The sequence below is a fragment of the Bos indicus genome, chromosome 3 (genome assembly GCF_029378745.1).
Source record: "Bos indicus isolate NIAB-ARS_2022 breed Sahiwal x Tharparkar chromosome 3, NIAB-ARS_B.indTharparkar_mat_pri_1.0, whole genome shotgun sequence".
NCBI lineage: Eukaryota > Metazoa > Chordata > Mammalia > Artiodactyla > Bovidae > Bos > Bos indicus.
In genome coordinates, this window is record NC_091762.1 from 52,466,636 (window position 1) to 52,484,768 (window position 18,133).

Sequence of the window (18,133 nt, forward strand, 5' to 3'; positions counted from 1 at the left end):
CATTTTCTTATATAGTTAATTATGAGTCATATGGTCCTGCCTCTTTGCAGGCTTCATAAGTTCTTATTGTATGGCAGACATTATATCTACAGATTCTGGATTATGTTATATTCCACCATACAAGAGATGTGGCTATGCCCCCTGGATCAGGAAGATCCCTTGGAATAAGAAATAGCAACTCACTACTATTCTTGCCTGGAAAATTCCATGGACAGAGGAGCCTAGTGGGGTACAGTCCATGGGGTCACAAAGAGTCAAACATGACTGAGCACACAGAACAGCACAGCAATGTAAAACTTACCCAAACTTTTTTATAAAAAATGAATATTTTCTAATGTTTTAATTTTCAAAAGCCAGCATGACTTTGACTTCAAAACTTGGCAAGGACATTAAAAGAAAAAGAAATTGTTCAAACTATTAGCAAGTGGAATCTAGCTACATATTTAAAAAGCATAATACAGTACAGTTAAGTATAGCTTATTCTACCTGTGCAAGAAAGCCTTAGCATTTAAAAATGGATCAATATAATTCTTACATTAACAGGGAAAAAAAAAACATGTGATCCTTTTTATGGATGTCAAAAAAAGGTTGACAAAAATCCAGTGTTTTTATTAAAAATATATAGTAAATGTTATACACAATATTGAAATATTTTTTAAACTTTCTTATTTAAATGGAGAATGATGAAATGGTCTTCTCTATTACTACTTCTTTTTAATATTGTGGTAAAAGCCCTAGTCAGGACAACTATTTAGAAAAAGAAATATAAGGGATAAGGATTGGGAAGGAAGAAGTAAACTATCATTACTTGAAAGCAACATGATTATGTACCTAGAAAATATAAAAGACTCTGTGGACACACTATTAAAATTAGTATATAAATTTAGAAACATCACTGGATACAGAGTCAATGTTAAAAACTTCCCATCAAAAAAGAATAAAATGCTTAATAAATTTGACAAAATGTTAAATTTTGTTGACAGTGCAAGATGTGAGCACTGCAAACTATAAAACAGCATTGGAAGAAATTAAAGAAGATGTAAATAGATGGAAAAATATACCATGTTTGTGGATTAGAAGTCTTAATATCACTAAGATATTTAGATATTTAGGCAATATTTCCTAAATTATTTCAAAAAATCAATGCAATCCCTATTCAAAATTCCAGCTTCTTTTGACAGAAATTTACAAGTTGATTCTAAAATTCATACGGAAATGTAACGGACCCAAAATAGCCAAATCAATCTTTAAAAAAAGAACATACATGGAGACTCACAATTCCTGATTTCAAAGCTTACTATAAAACTTAATCAAGGTAGTGTATTTGTGTTATGTTGTTAGTCACTCAGTTGTGTCTGACTCTTTACGACCCCATGGACCCTCTATGCTCCTCTGTTCTTGGGATTCTCTAGGCAACAATACTGGAGTGGGTTGCCATTTCCTTCTCAAGGGGATCTTCCCAACCCAGGGATCGAGCCTGGGTCTCCCATATTGCAGGCAGATTCTTTACCATTTGAGCCATCAGTGATTCCCAAGATAATGTAGTACTGGTATAATAATAGACCAATAGAATATAATTGAAAGTACAGAAATAAATGTACTAAATGTAAATGTAATAAATACATCTATGGTCAATTGATTCTGATCAAAGATGCCAAAACAATTCAGATGGGAAAGAACAGTGTTTCACCAAAAATGGCTAGGCATCTGGATAACCACTTGCATTAGTTTGAACCTCTACTTCATCCTACATATAAAAATTTACTCTGAATGGATCAGTGACCTAAAGATAAGAGTTAAAATGTAAAACCCTTAGAAGAACACATGAGTGTATATTTTCATGACCTTGGATTAGGCAGTAGTTTATTAGATATGACACTCAAAGCTCAGGCAACCAAAGGGGGAAAAAAAAAGCAGATGAATTGAACTTTATCAAGATGGAAAACTTTTGTGCTTCAAATGAAACTATCGAGAAAGTGAAGAAAAAGTATGTGGAAAACAATCCATAGAATGAGAAAATATTTGCAAGTCATATATCTGATAAAAGAGTAGTATCTAGTATATATAAAGAAATCTTACAGCTCAACAAATAAAAAGACAAACAACCCAATTAAAACTGGTCAAAGAATTTAAGTAGATATTTTTCAAAGAAGAACTACAAATGGCCAATATACAACATGAAAAGATGTCCAACATCATTAATCAATACAGAAATTCAAATCAAAACCAGGGTGTTACCACCTAGTAGGATGGCTTTAATAAAAAAGATGGACAATGACAAATGTTGGCAAGGATGCAGAGAAATTGAAACTCTCACACTTTTGGTAGTGGGGATGTGAAATTGTGCAGCTGCTTTGGAAAACATTTTGTCAGTTCCTCAAACAGTTAAACATAGAATTACCATGTGATCTAGGAATTCCTCCTTTAGGTATATGTCCAAATGGATTAAAAAATACTCATAAAAATGTATTTGTGAATGTTTATAGTAGCGTTATTCCTAACAGCCAAAAAATAGAAACAACCCAAATATCTATCAACTAGCAGATAAGGAAAATGTGGCATATTCATTTAGTGGAATGTTACTCAGCCATAAAGAAGAATAAACTACTAATATATGCTACAACATAGATGAACCTTGAAAACATTCTAATTAGAGAAGCCAGACACAAAAGATCAGATACTGTATGATTCCATTTATATGAATCTCTATAATAGACATATACATAATGACAGAAAGTAGATTAGTGATTCCAAGAGAAAGGGGCAAGTAGGTTGTTTGTCTTGTTTATACTACATTCTCTTTGGACCTTTGTTCTGGCCACTATTTTTACGACAGCAAAATTATCAGTAGCTAGCGTAACCTTCTTTTATTCAGGCCAAAGTCCAAATTCCTAGAAGGAAAGAGATACATCCATTTAAGAAAGACAATTTAGAATTAGGATTGCACTGAGAGTATATAAAATCAAGGCTATCGGTAGTGATCCTTTACCATGTACAGAAATTATCAAAGATAGCTGGACTGTGTAAGAGAAGACTAAAGCAAAGGTACAGAAAGAAGCAAAGGTGAGAACGCTAGAGCTGAAGTTCTACTGACTTTCCATTTCTTGGTTTCAGTCCCTCCTGATCCCTAGCTGCCATACTGCTTTTGGATTCTGTGAGATAACAACAACAAAAAAAAGGTGTCCTTTTCATTATAAGACTGGAAGGCAAAAGTAGGAAGTCAAGAGATACCAGGAGTCACAGCAAAGTTTAGCCTTGGAGTATAAAATGAAGCAAACTAACAGAGTTTTGCCAAGAGAATGCACTGGTCATAGCAAACTCCCTCTTCCAGCAACACAAGAGATGACTCTACACATGGACATCAACAGACGGTCGATACTGAAATCAGACTGATTGTATTCTTTGCAGTCAAAGATAGAAAAGCTCTATATAGTCAGCAAAAACAATACCTGGAGCTGACTATAGCTCAGCTCATGAGCTGCTTATTGCAAAAGTAAGACTTAAATTGAAGAAAGTAGGGAAAACCACTAGGCCATTCAGCTATGATCTAAACAAATCCCTTATGATTATATAATGGAAGTGACAAATAGATTTAAAGGAGTAAATCTTGCAGAGTGCCTGAAGAACCAGATAAGAGCAGAGGTTCATAACATTGTACGGGAAGTGGTGACAAGAGCCATCCCCAAGAAAAAGAAATGCAAGAAGGCAAAGTGGTCTGAGGCACGAAGGCAAGAAGGTCTGAGGAGGCCTTACAAATAGCTGAGAAAAGAAGAGAAGTGAAAGGGAAAGATATATCCTACTGAAGCCAAAGTTCCAGAGAATAGCAAGGAGAGATAAGAAAGCCTTCTTAAGTGAACAATCCAAAATGATAGAGGAAAGCAATAGAATGGGAAAGACTAGAGATCTCTTCAAGAAAATGAAGATACCAAGGGGAAATCTCATGCCAACATGAGCACAATAAAGGACAGAAATGGAAAGGACCTAACAGAAGCAGAAGAGATTAAGAATAGGTGGCAAAAATACAGAGAAGAACTATACAAAAAAAGGCCTTCATGATCCAGATAACCATGATGATGTGGTCCCTCACCTAGAGCCAGACATCCTGGAGTGTAAAGTCAAGTGGGCCTTAGGAAGCATTACTACAAATAAAGATAGTGGAGATGATGGAAAGCCAGCTGAGCTGTTTCAAATCCTATGATGCTGTTAAAGTGCTACACTCAATATGCCAGCAAATTTGGAAAACTCAGTAGTGGCCAGAGAACTGGAAAAGGTCAGTTTTCATTCCAATCCCCAAATTAGGCAGTGCTAGAGAATGTTCAGACTACTATACGGTTGTGCTCATTTCACATGCTATCAAGGTAATGCTCAAAATCCTTGAAGCTAGGCTTCAGCAGTACCGGAACCGAGACCTTCCAGATATACAAGCTGGATTTAGAAAAAGCAAAGGAACCAGAGATCAGACTGCCAACATCTGCTGGATCATAAAAAAAATCAAAGGAATTCCAAAAATGACATCTGCTTCATTGACTACACTAAAGCCTTTGATTGTGTGGACCACAACAAACTGTGGAAAATTCTTAAAGATATGGGAATATCAGACCACCTAACCTGTCTCCTGAGAAACCTGTATGCAGGACAAGAAGCAAGTTAGAACTGGACATGGAACAACGGATGGTTCCAAATTGGGAAAGGAGTACATCAAGGCTGTGTATTGTCACCCTGATTATTTAACTTATATGAAGAGTACATCATGCAAAATGCCAGGCTGGAAGACTCAAGCTGGAATCAAAATTGCTGGGAGAAATATTGACAACTTCAGGTATGCAGATAGTACCACTCTAGTGGCAGAAAAATGAGATGAACTAAAGAGCCTTTTGATGATGGTGAAAGAGAAGAGTGAAAAAACTGACTTAAAACTCAATATTCAAAAAACGAAGATCATGGCCTCCAGGCTAATCACTTCATGGCAAATAGATAGAAGAAAAGTGGAAACAGTGACATATTTTATTTTCTTGGGCTCCAAAGATACTGTGGATGGTGAATGCAGCCTCAAAATTAAAAGAGGATTGCCCCTTGGTAGAAAAGCTATGACAAATCTAGACAGCATATTAAAAAGCCAGAGACATCACTTTGCCAGCAAAGGTCCATATAGTCAAAGCTAAGGTTTTTCCACTAATCATGTACAGATGTGAGAGTTGGACCATAAAGAAGGCTGAGCACTGGAGAAGACTCTTGAGAGTCCCTCGGACAGCAAGGAGATCAAACCAGTCAATCCTGAAGGAAATCAACCCTGAATACTCATTGGAAGGACTGATGCTGAAGCTGAAGCTCCAGTACTACTGGAAAAGACTCTACTGGGAAAGATTGAAGGCAGGAGAAGTAGGGTGAGGCAGAGGATGAGATGGTTGGATGGCATCATGGACTCAATGGACATGAGTTTGCACAAATTCCAGGAGATAGTAAAGGACAAGGAAGACTGGCAGTGCTGCAGTTCATGGGATCACAAGGAGTGGGACTCAACTTGTTGGCTGATCAACAATGTAATATATTTCCACCAACCCCACAAGGGGTTTTTTGTTGTAACTTTTTGTTTAAAATAGCTTGAATTGTTTCTGTTGTTTGCAACTGTAGTGGAAATTAGGATGTTTATTATACTTAGTATTAGCATGAGACTTTTTAAGAGCAAAAGTCCCACAGATTTTCAGTATGACCCTGTAGAAAACAGATCAAAGATGCCTCCTATCAGGCAAGTGTTTTATTACACATATACTCCATTCACATACACATATTATATATACAACCATCTCATTATACATTCTGATTTATACAGTCAGATTATATTTGAAATTTACATTATATCTGAATTACATCTGAGTTATACATTCTGGATATAGAATTCAGTTCTTATATACAAAATCAAATATCCCCAAATAAAGATGTGTAATTATCTCTTCATGTATGACATACATACACTACCTGCATTTCCTTTCTCAGTAAAGTTACACAATGACGGAATCATAGATTTACCCTACTGCTACTGCTAAGTAACTTCAGTCATGTCTGACTCTGTGCAACCCCATAGACTGCAGCCCACCAGGCTCCCCCATCCCTGGGATTCTCCAGGCAAGAACACTGGAGTGGGTTGCCATTTCCTTCTCCAATGCATGAAAGTGAAAAGTGAAAGTGAAGTCGCTCAGTCGTGTCCGACTCTTCTCGACCCCATGGACTGCAGCCTACCAGGCTCCTCCGCCCATGGGATTTTCCAGGAAAGAGTACTGGAGTGGGGTGCCATTGCCTTCTCTGATTTACCCTACTAAGGTTGTGAAAATAGCCTTTCAAAACAATACAAATTTCTGTTTTTCTGACCTCTTGTCTGACCATATTATTAAATGTTAAAATATTTAGTTCATAAAATCTAGTTGCTTAAATGATTGTTTCCAAATATGCTTTCGGGTTCAACAAATATTTTAATATTTTATTTTGTCAAATTGTAGGACCATATTTAGACAAAAGTATATACCTTAGAGTACATAATAGAATTTAAAATTCTTATTATGCTTCCTATAACAGTTTGAATAAAGGTTCATCTAGTCAAGGCTATGGTTTTTCCTGTGGTCATGTATGGATGTGAGAGTTGGACTGTGAAGAAGGCTGAGCGCCGAAGAATTGATGCTTTTGAACTGTGGTGTTGGAGAAGACTCTTGAGAGTCCCTTGGACTGCAAGGAGATCCAACCAGTCCATTCTGAAGGAGATCAGTCCTGAGTGTTCTTTGGAAGGAATGATGCTAAAGCTGAAACTCCAGTACTTTGGCCACCTCATGAGAAGAGTTGATTCATTGAAAAAGACCCTGATGCTGGGAGGGATTGGGGGAAAGAGGAGAAGGGGACGACAGAGGATGAGATGGCTGGATGGCATCACTGACTCGATGGATGTGAGTCTGAGTGAACTCCGGGAGTTGGTGATGGACAGGGAGGCCTGGCGTGCTGCGATTCATGAGGTCGCAAAGACTCGGACACGACTGAGCGACTGATCTGATCTGATCTGATAACAGTTTGAAAACATTTTCTAGCTGTAGTTTCTCACAGTCCAATAGATAAAAAATTTTGTAAATTTTAAGGAAAAATATTTTTGCTATTTTTTTAAGATCAGGCAGTGTGAAAATACACATTTTCAGTTGTAAAAATTGTTTTAACTTTTATTTTTAGCATTTAAACTTCTTATCCTTTAAGAAGCACAAGCTGGTTGGATGTCATCACCGACTCAATGGACGTGAGTTTGAGTAATCTCTGGGAGTTGGTGATGGACAGGGAGGCCTGGCATGCTGCAGTCCTTGGGGTTGAAGTATGGGCTTTGTTTCATTTGAAGAAAATTAATTTGCCATTAATAAGTTCATTTGCATTGGCTATGCCTTTTGAGTATGAAAATTTAATGTATTTGAAGAATGCAAGGATAATATCAGTGCCCAAGCACTTTGGAAGTATGTACATTTAAATACTAGTCAAAAGGCAGTCTGCTTTTCTTTATACTTTTCAGTGTATATATTCATTAAATTGCAAATCAAGGACTCCAATTCATCAGTGTTACCCTTTTTTTTTTGATAAATAACAAAATGATAGTATAATATTTGACAAAAATTAAAATGAGGTTTGCCTTCTCATTTAAAAAGTAAAATTATAAAGTACATCAATGCGATTACCATGTATCAGGAACTACAAAATGAAAGTAATATTCTTTTAAACATATTAACTCCAGAAGCTATGAACATCCAAATTATTTGAATTTATAGTTAAGAGGGGGGCTTCTCAGGTGGCGCTAGTGCTAAAGAACTCAACTGCTAATACAGGAGACAGAAGAGCTGTGGGTTCTGTCCCTGGGTTGGGAAGATCCCCTGGAAGAGGGCATGGCAGCTCACTCCAGTATTCTTGCCTGGAGAATCCCATGGACAGAGGAGCCTGGCGAGCTATAGTACATGGGATCACAAAGAGTTCGACATGACTGATGCACACGTGCACACATAGTTAGGATGTGAACCTAAGTATGGCAAGGATGCCTCCTATTTTAATTTGTTTTTTTCTAGATTTTTAAAAAATCTTACCTGACCTTACCCTATTGGTCATTATTGACCGTGTTAAAGTAATTTTATGTATTCACTTCAAATGCATTTCTATTTCACGTTAATGATTTATTTTGCTTTCAGTACTTGGAACTGGAGCTTTAAAAACATATAAATTAATATATTATGTGGCAGAACTAAGAAAATGTATACATTTCAGATTTTGATAATGATGGAGTATGGGATCTGTTAATTTGATCCCTAAATGTATATTTTATGTCAATTTTCTCTCAAAACCTTATTTTTCTAGTTATAAATCTCTGTAAGCTTGTGTTTGTTAATAAGACAAATTCAGACAATTCTCAGAACTTAGGGAGTGGAGTGGGGGATGGAGGAGCACTTATGTTTCTGAAGTATCATTTCTAACAGAAATATAGTAGAAGTTTCTGTCGCTTAGGTAATATCCATATGCTGCTGCTGCTGCTGCTGCTAAGTCGATTCAGTCGTGTCCAACTCTGTGCGACCCCAGAGATGGCAGCCCACCAGGCTCCCCCGTCCCTGGGATTCTCCAGGCAAGAACCCTGGAGTGGGTTGCCATTGCCTTCTCCATTGTGTGAAAGTGAAAAGTGAAAGTGAAATCGCTCAGTCGTTTCCGACTCGTAGCGACCCCATGGACTGCAGCCTACCAGGCTCCTCCATCCATGGGATTTTCCAGGCAAGAGTACTGGAGTGGGGTGCCATTGCCTTCTCCATCCATATGCTAGTATTCTGTAAACAAGCTGAAATAAAGCTCTCATTCCTAGCAAGACTTGTCAATTCTTTCAACTCTGCCTTGAAATTTTGGGGTGTCCCCAGAACCTATATAATTAGACTTTCAGATCCTAGTTATAATTTCTACCACTGGTAACAAATGTGTATAGTCATTGTGCACCATCATGTGGTAATGTTTTTAAGTTCATCTATTAGATGTTGTTGGATAAGGGACAAAGTGACTCCTTATCCGTTACTGCAAAACAACAACCTGCAAGGCATTTCCTCCTATTCTTCCCACCCTATAAACCATGGATTCCTTCCCTAAGTAAATTCAGTTCTGTTCAGTTGCTCAGTCGTGTCCGACTCTTTGCGACCTCATGGACTGCAGCAGGCTAGGTTTCCCTGTCGTCACCAACTCCTGGAGCTTGCTCAAACTCATGTCTGAGTCGGTGATGCTATCCAACCATCTCATCCTCTGTTCTCCCCTTCTCCTGCCTTCAATCTTTCCCAGCATCAGGGTCTTTTCCAATGAGTCAGTTCTTCGCATCAGGTGGCCAAAGTATTGGAGTTTCAGCTTCAGCATCAGTCCTTCCAATGAATATTCAGGACTGATTTTCTCTAGGATGGACTGGTTGGATTTCCTTGCAGTCCAAGGGACTCTTAAGAGTCTTCTCCAACACCACAGTTCAAAAGCATCAATTCTTCAGCACTCAGCTTTCTTTACAGTCCAGCTCTCATATCCATTACACGACTACTGGAAAAACCGTAGCTTTGACTAGATGGACCTTTGTTGGCAAAGTAATGTCTCTGCTTTTTAATATGCTGTCTTGGTTGGTTATAGATTTTCTTCCAAGGAGTAAGCATCTTTTAATTTCATGGCTGCAGTCACCATCTGCAGTGATTTTGGAGCCCAAGAAAATAACGTCTCTCACTGTTTCCACTGTTTCCCCATCTATTTGCCATAAAGTGATGGGACCTGATGTCATAATGCCGTGATCTTAGTTTTCCGAATGTTGAGTTTTAAGCCAGCTTTTCTGCTTTTCTCTTTCACTTTCATCATGTAAGTAATTAATTACTTGATAAAATTTCATCACTAAGTAAATTAAATGCATTATGTGGGGGAGAAGTAAGGCAGCTGCTATAACCAGTAAAGCAGGGTGGTTGAGAGGTCAGCCTCTGAAATTTGATTACCTGAATTAAAATCTGAAATGTGCTACTTATTATTGCACAGTCTTGAACATGTTACTTCACCTCTTTATGAATTAATTTCCTCATCTGTGAAGGTATAATAGAACTGCCGCATAGGCAGACAACCATGGATAAAGAGGCATTCAAAGAAAATTTGGAACATGTGAAAGAAAGCCCCAAATAAGTAAACAGAAAGTGGATAAAATAAAAACAGGATAATTCACAGGTGTAATATAAACAGATTAGTAATCTCAGACAAATTAAAGATTAAATTGCAACTATAAAACAATAGGATACCATGAAAAAAATCAATTAGAAAAGAAGAGTAAGCACAGGGAAGTAAAAACTATGATTCCAAAAAAAAAAAAAAATAGCCTAGTTGGAGGGCCAGAAGATAAAGTCAGTATAATCTGAATGAAAGCAAAACGATAAGAGACAGGAAACATGGGACAGGAGGGCAATCTGTAGCCTGATACCTGACTAATAAGAGTTCCAGAAAGACAGAAAAAACAAATCAGAAGAAATAATTTGAGAAGATTTGCTAGACTTAAAGCGAGGCATAAGTCTGCATATCAAAAGGGTTTACTTAGGGCTTCCTAGATGGCACTACTGGTGAAGAACCCCCCTGTCAATGCAGGAGACATAAGAGACATGCTGGTTCCATCCCCAGATCAGGAGGACCCCGGGGAGGAGGGCATGGCAACCCACTCCAGTATTCTTGCCTGGAGAATCCCATGAACCGAAGAGCCTGGTCCATAACGTCGCACAGAGTCGGACATAACTAAAGCAACTTAGCACAGTGCTAGTTAGGATGAATGAAAGAAGATCTACAAAGAAGAGAACATTTCAGAACATCATGGATAGAGAGAAAATCATAAATGCTTCTAAGGAACAAAAATCGAAATAGTTTAGTGTTTTCATCAGCAATACTGGATGCTAGAAGACAGTGGACTTAAAAGTCCAGGGGAAAAAAATTATTTCCAACCCTGTGTTCTATACCTAGCCAAACTATTAATTAAGTGTGAAAGTAAAGACATCTTAATATATTCAATTATTCAGAAAATTTAACTGTCATGCATCCTTTCTCAGGCAGTTGTTCAAGGATAAGCACAACCAAACCGTTAAACAATAAAGAAAAAGTCAAAAAATCCAGCAATAGTAGATTCAATCCAGGAGCTTAATGAAAGGAAGTTCCAGGATGACAACTATAGTACAGGCCTAGATTGCATTGGGAGGAGGCTGGAGGGCTCTAGAAAAGAGATAACTATTGAGGGGGGAGTCCGGCAAGGTGTTTTCATGTGGTTGTCCTTATCTTTGGAATATTGAATGAACTAATAAGGAAACTTAAGATAGACATAGCTAGACTAAAAGGAAGGCAGTAAAGCTTCAGAGAAAATAAAATATTGCTCAAGGAAAAAAAAAAACACTAACTTGATTCTGCTTGAAAAATACATTTACCTTCTGTATATCTCTTAAATTAGTCCATTCTCTTTGAATCTGCTAATACTACCACTCTGGACTGTTACCATAATTTTCTTTTATCTACTCTGTCTGCTCTCAAATCTATTCTCTTACAGTAACCTCTTAACTAGTTTTCTTGCATCTACTCTGTCCTCTCTCAAATCCATTCTCCATACTATACTCCACAGATTGCTTTTTCAAAATGCAGATTCAGTTATGTTCCCTCTTTGATTAAAACTCTTCAGTGGCTCCCATAGCTCTTAGAATAAAAATACAAATCATTAACATTCTCAACAAGTTTCCATATTATCACATAATCAGTGAGTTCCTAAGTAGCAGTGGGGTGCCAGCTGCTATGTAAGTCTTGCTTCACCTCCAATAGGGTTGACTAGTAAGGACCCAAGAGACCCAAATGTGTTTAGACAGTTTATTACTTACACAGATGGCAAAACAAGATCAGCATGATATCAGCTGCATGTATCCATCATCTCATAGGATGACACTGAACTGGAGGGGCCAGATATCATCAAAGATGAGTTGCTTTGTTTTTGAGGAGTCAACTCTAGGTGATAGCTAAGCAGTTTTATAGCCTATAGGTGTGCTTGAAAGAGGCAAAGTGGACAGTCGTATGCCTGACTAGAACCAGGATACAGATGAGAAAGTGCCTCTTGGCAGCCTTATGCAAAATAGGGAGCCTCCTACAAGCCAAGGAGGCAGATGAGAAATGGCCTACAAACAGTTCCTCGCAAGACCGCATATCTTGACATGTTCCAGGGAAGATCAGAGGGCATTCTGTAACCAGCAGAGCCTTGCCTAGGTGGTGACATGCAATCACCAGAGTGCCATGATAGAGCCATTTCCCTAGGAACATAGACTGATCTTTCTACCAATGTAGTCTCATCTCATGCACTCTCTTATTTACTGAGCATCAGCCACATTGACCTTTTTTTTTGACCTTCTTTTAATTTGTATGCCATGCTTTCCCTTGTCTTAGAGCTTTTTCATATGCTATCCCCTCTGCCTGAAACATTCTTTCTCCTACCCCTTGTAAATGCTGCTCTTTTTTCAGTCCTCAGTCCAATTATTACTTCCTTAGGGAAGCTTTCCAAAACATTCCTAACCAGACCATTCCCCTGTTATATAGCATTGTGCTCCTCTCCTTCATAGCAGTCAAAATAATTCTATACTTACTTGTATAACCTTTAGTTAATGTAATAGTAGAGTTAATACATATACTAATATATTAGTTTATTACTTAATTTTAAAATGCAGTCACATACATAATTTCATTTTATCTTTTTACTTCGTGAGATAACAAAACAGTTTATTTTTAATCCCTGTTTTCTACAGAGAACATCCCATATTGGGACTCACATTATCTTACTCTAGTTTAGGGTGCCCTATATTTCTTTACTGAGTTTTTCATGTAAATACATTAAGTATAAGGCAGCATACAGTTAGTGAGAGGGACAAACAAATGCCATAAGGGCTCAAAGGAGAGAGAAATCACTTCCAATTTAGGTGATCAGAGTGATTTCCTAATGATTAGATCTCCATGATAGAGGTGCTATTTGAGTCGGTCTTGAAAGTTGATAGGCTTCTGATAGACAAAGTCTCTAAGACAAGAGGTAATATCAGAGGTACAGTCATAGAAAGGCTTGGGACTGTTTTAATACTAATGGCAAATATATATATTTTGATGGTAAGGGTTAATGTGGGTCCTAAAAAGGATGATAAGAATTACATCATAGAGGACCTTAAATATGGAATTAATTTTGTTGGCAGCAGGAAGTAACTAATGTTTCTAAGTGAGCAGATGATCTGATCAGAGCTGAATTTTGGGAGGATTAACTAAGCAACAGCATATAAAATAAATTGTAACATGGTAGGACTGGATTCAAGGAAACCAGAGGTCGTGAACTGGGACAAAACTTCTCAACCTGTGGCAAAACTTCTCAAGCTGTGGCACACCTTGTAAAATATAATGTTAAAAACTTTCAGACAAGGGCCACTAGGAGCATACCTGTATTTGAGATGATGATGATGATCAGTCGCTCAGTCATATCCCATCTTTTCAACCCCATGGACTGTAGCCCATCAGGCTCCTCTGTCCATGGTATTTTCCAGGCAAGAATACTAGAGGGGTTTGCCATTTCCTACTCCAGGAGATTTTCCTGACCCAGGGATTGAACCTGCATCTCTTGTGTCTCCTGCATTGGCAGGCAGATTCTTTACCCCTGTGCCACCTGGGAAACCCATATTTGAAGAAAGTTAGGTAGTTTCTAACTGCTGCCTCAAAGGAGAGTATAGCATCTGCAGAACTGTGGGTCATCTCAGGGAATCAGAAGGAGCCTACTATAGGAGTTCAGCTTGTGACAGGCAATTCTTAGAAGGACTTAGGGAAAGCAGAGGTCAATTCTAGATTGGGTGCTGTTGGCAAGTAGGGTATTGGATATTTTGGTATGTCTTGTCTTGGAGATGAACGGATTAAAGAAATGGTAGTCATTTGCATTAGCCAGAAGAGGGAGATGTTTAGTTATTTTTGTGGTTCTTCAGTGTCCTTGTCTCTACTTTCAGAAATAATTATACAGTAGTCTCACATCTGTCTTCCATTATAATCATAGAGTGGCCTTATCTGAGTATTGTTTATATTTTACCAAAATTGTTTATGTTCAATTGGGAACACTGTGGTTTAGCTATCAGCTTCCAGCTGCCCATAATATTTTATTACTTATTCAGTACCCAATATATTGATTTTCTCAGTCTCGTGGCATCTAACTAGTTCCCTCATATGGTGAGCAGCCTTATTCATTTACCCCAGGGTGCTATATAGATATTATCTTTGTTTAGCTATGCCATGCTTTGAAAAAGGTTGATTGAGTAACACACTGAAAATGAAGAGTAAAGGTCCAAGAAAGATTACAGAAGTATTCAAAGCTCTTCACTATCTCCAGCATTTCTAATTCATTTAAAAATCTGTGCTCCAGTGAAAATACACCAATTCTTTTCTCTAGTCTGTGGTTTGCTGCCTTTGGATATTATGCTCTGGCTTGGGACATCTTCCTGTGGTCCCCTTCTCATGTCCAGATCATGTCTGTCCTTCCAGGATCAGTTCAAATGTCTCTCCCTTCCTACATGTTGTTTGGACAGTTGGAATCAAGAAAAAGCCTACTTAAATATAATAAATGAAGAATAAATTATGTATTTAGGTGTATTAATTCTAGCTTACAGGGGTCAAGCTGGAAGCAATCTCTCCTTTCTGTGAATTCATATAGAAAATTATTTATATCCCTAAAGCACTTATTTCTAACATTTATTAAATATGCATAGTGTCCTATCTATTAGCTGCTGTCTCTGGTGCCAACAAAATGCCATGAGGTTTGCTTCTTTCCAGATTTTTCAGGCTTAAGTATAAAGTAGAAAAAAAGTTTCAAAACTCCACCCACATTCTTACCTCATTCAGCAAGAGTTAACTGATATTCTGTGATATTTAATTCTGTTTATATTAGGAGGGATGGTATTGGGAGGGAGGTGGGAGGGGGGTTCAGGATGGGGAACACATGTACACCCGTGGCAGATGCATGTTGATGTATGGCAAAACCAATACAATATTGTAAAGTAAAATAAATAAATAAATATATTAGGGAGGTTAAGAGAAGCTTATAGGTGACTCAGTGCTTCTTGTGAAAAGCTGGGATAGAGCTGATGGTAGGCAGGGACTGAGTGTTATCAGAATATCTTTTGAAAATACATATGAAATGGGTTAATTTTTGAGGAAGTGTGAAAATCATGATCTTTTTGTACCATCAGAAAGGAAAGAGGTGGATAAAAATTAATTATAATTAACAGTTGTGTTAATAGATACAGTGAAAAAGATTTTTTTCCCCTTATATTGATTTAGGAATGACTGCTTGCAAAAAACCTGGGAACCGAGAATGTAATCATCACTGTAAAAATAAACATACATGTGGACATGACTGCTGTGAGTTCCATAAAACAGTTTATTTCAGATTTTAAAAATTAAAAGTTCTTTGAGGAATAGTAATCATACCCTGATTATCTATACATGATATTTATATTATGCAGCTTATAACTCAAATAATTTTTATTCTTTTGTGGACAACATTTTTAAAAAGTAAATATTAGATTAGAAATGTTGCAGAAATTTGGTCTTATTTGAATAATACCTAAAATTGAAGTTAAAGAATCTAGAATTTCCTTTCATAGGTAAAACTGGAGTTGCACAGAAGTCAGAAGGGAAAGAATCAACAATTTCTTCATATTTATCTGATTTAAGAAATAGAAATGCTGTTTCATCTCTTCCTCCAGTTAAACGTCTGAAGGTTAGTTTTAATAACATTTATCCCTTGTTCTATAGTTAAATATATATGCTGCTGCTGCTGCTGCTAAGTCGCTTCAGTCGTGTCTGACTCTGTGCGACCCCATAGATGGCAGCCCACCAGGCTCCCTGTCCCTGGGATTCTCCAGGCAAGAACACTGGAGTAGGTTGCCATTTCCTTCTCCAATGCATGAAAGTGAAAAGTGAAAGGAAAGTCGCTCAGTCGTGTCCGACTCTTAGCGACCCTATGGACTGTAGCCTACCAGGCTGTGTATCAATTAGATAGGTATCCACAGAAGTACTTTCGAGTTACATAAAGGCTTGACTAGGAATATGACTTTTATTCATAATATGGTTTCTATAGGAAAAGTGTGAAGGAAATGTCTGACTCAGTCATGAATAGGTAGCCTATCCCTTTTCCAGCAGATCTTCCCGACCCAGGAATTGAACCGGGGTCTCCTGCATAGCAGGCAGATTCGTTACCAATTGAGCTATCAGGGAAGCCCATAGGGAAAGATACTATAATTTTTAATAATTAATCTATAAATCCATGTTTGGAGCATAGTTATACAAACCTTTCCTTCATTAGCCTTTTTTTTTAATTTTTTAAACTGGAGAGAGGGAAATGGAGAGGGGTATGTAGCTTGCTTTGGTTCAGCAATTGAAACTAGATCCTCTTGCCTTTTCCTGGCTCCATCTGTGGTGGACTGGGCTGGAAAATCTAAATGAAGTGAAGTGAAGTGAAGTGAAGTCGCTCAGTTGTGTCCGACTCTTTGTGACCCCGTGGACTGTAGCCCACCAGACTCCTCTGTCCATGGGATTCACCAGGCAATAATATTGGAGTGGGTTGCCATTTCCTTCTCCAGGGGATCTTCCCAGCCCAGGGATGGAACCCAGGTCTCCCACATTGCAGGCAGATGCTTTAACCTCTGAGCCACCAGAAAATCTAAAGCCGATTTTAATTGTGACTTATGAGAGTGACTCATCATCTCTCTCCTAGATGAGTACTGAGTCTCCCTTTCAAGTGATGAAGGAATGGGAATTCCTTCTGGTTGATAAGTCACTAGCAGACTAACTATAAGCCTTGGTCATCCAGGGCAAAATAATTGATCAAGCTGGTGGCTCAGAGGTTAAAGCGTCTGCCTCCAATGCGGGAGACCTGGGTTCGATCCCTGGGTTGGGAAGGTCCCCTGGAGAAGGAAATGGTAAACCACTCCAGTATTCTTGCCTGGAGAATCCCGTGGATGGAGAATCCCATGGATACAGTCCACGGGGTCGCAGAGAGTCAGACACAACTGAGCAACTTCACCTTCACAGAACAGAACAGAACAGAGCCAAGAAAATGACAGAGCACCTGTTTCTTTTCTGTTGTTGTTCAGCTCTAAGTTGTGTCTTAACTCTTTGAGACCCCATAGACTGCAGCACACCAGGCTTCCCTGTCCTTCACTATCTCCCAGAGTTTGCTCAAACTCTTGTCTGTTGAGTCGGTGATGCCATCCAACCATCTCATCCTCTGTCTCTCCCTTCTCCGTCTGCCCTCACTCTTTCCAACATCAGGGTCTTTTCCAGTGAGTCAGCTCTTCACATCAGGTGGCCAAAGTATTGGAGCTTCAGCTTCAGCGTCAGTTTTGCCAATGAATATTCAGGGTTGATGTCCTACAGGATTGGCTGGTTTCTTTTCTAGGGTTTTTTTTATAAAAAGAAGATTCTGAGTCATCAGGCTAAAATATGGAGACTATTGGAAAACATGGAGCGGTTTGCAGTTTGAAATGGCAACCACCTTTTCTGAGACAATTATTTTTTAGTATCCCAATTTTTTCCTTCTTTTTTTTTCATATTTATTCCACATCATTCCTTCCTTCCTTTTCATATTCATTGAACACCAAGAATGTGCCAAGCACTATAGTAGATGTGGAGGATACAATGATAAGAGAGTTTTAGTCTCAGTCCTCGTAGAGCTTACAGTTGAGTGAAGGATACAAATAAGTAAGTAGGTTTTTTCAACACACTGTGATGAGTGATTCTGTGACCGAAGTGTGAGATAACTTGAACTTATATAGAAAGTACACTCACTCCATTTTCAATAGGCCAGGAAAGGATTCCTGATAAACATGACTAAGACCTGAAGGATATATAGGCATAAGCCAAGTATGGCGAGAGGTGAATACCAGAGTAGTGGTGAAGAGGGTTAGAAAATTATTTCAGATGTAGAGAATATGCAGTGGCCCAGGGCAGAGAAAGAGATACAGATCTTTTTAAAAACTGAAGTAATGCAGTATATCTGGAGTTCATGTACAAGTAGGAGGGTGGAGACAGATAAGGGTGAAGAAATAAGTAG

General features: G+C 38.2%; 1 protein-coding gene across 1 annotated transcript in view; it reads left to right on the forward strand.

The window, feature by feature from the left end:
- Positions 1 to 18,133, forward strand: part of HFM1 (helicase for meiosis 1) — a 109,238-nt gene that overhangs the window by 73,089 nt on the left and 18,016 nt on the right. The window contains exons 30-31 of the mRNA XM_070786132.1: positions 15,358 to 15,438; positions 15,684 to 15,799. Coding sequence (XP_070642233.1) covers positions 15,358 to 15,438; positions 15,684 to 15,799 — 197 coding nt within the window. The remainder of the gene's footprint in view (positions 1 to 15,357; positions 15,439 to 15,683; positions 15,800 to 18,133) is intronic.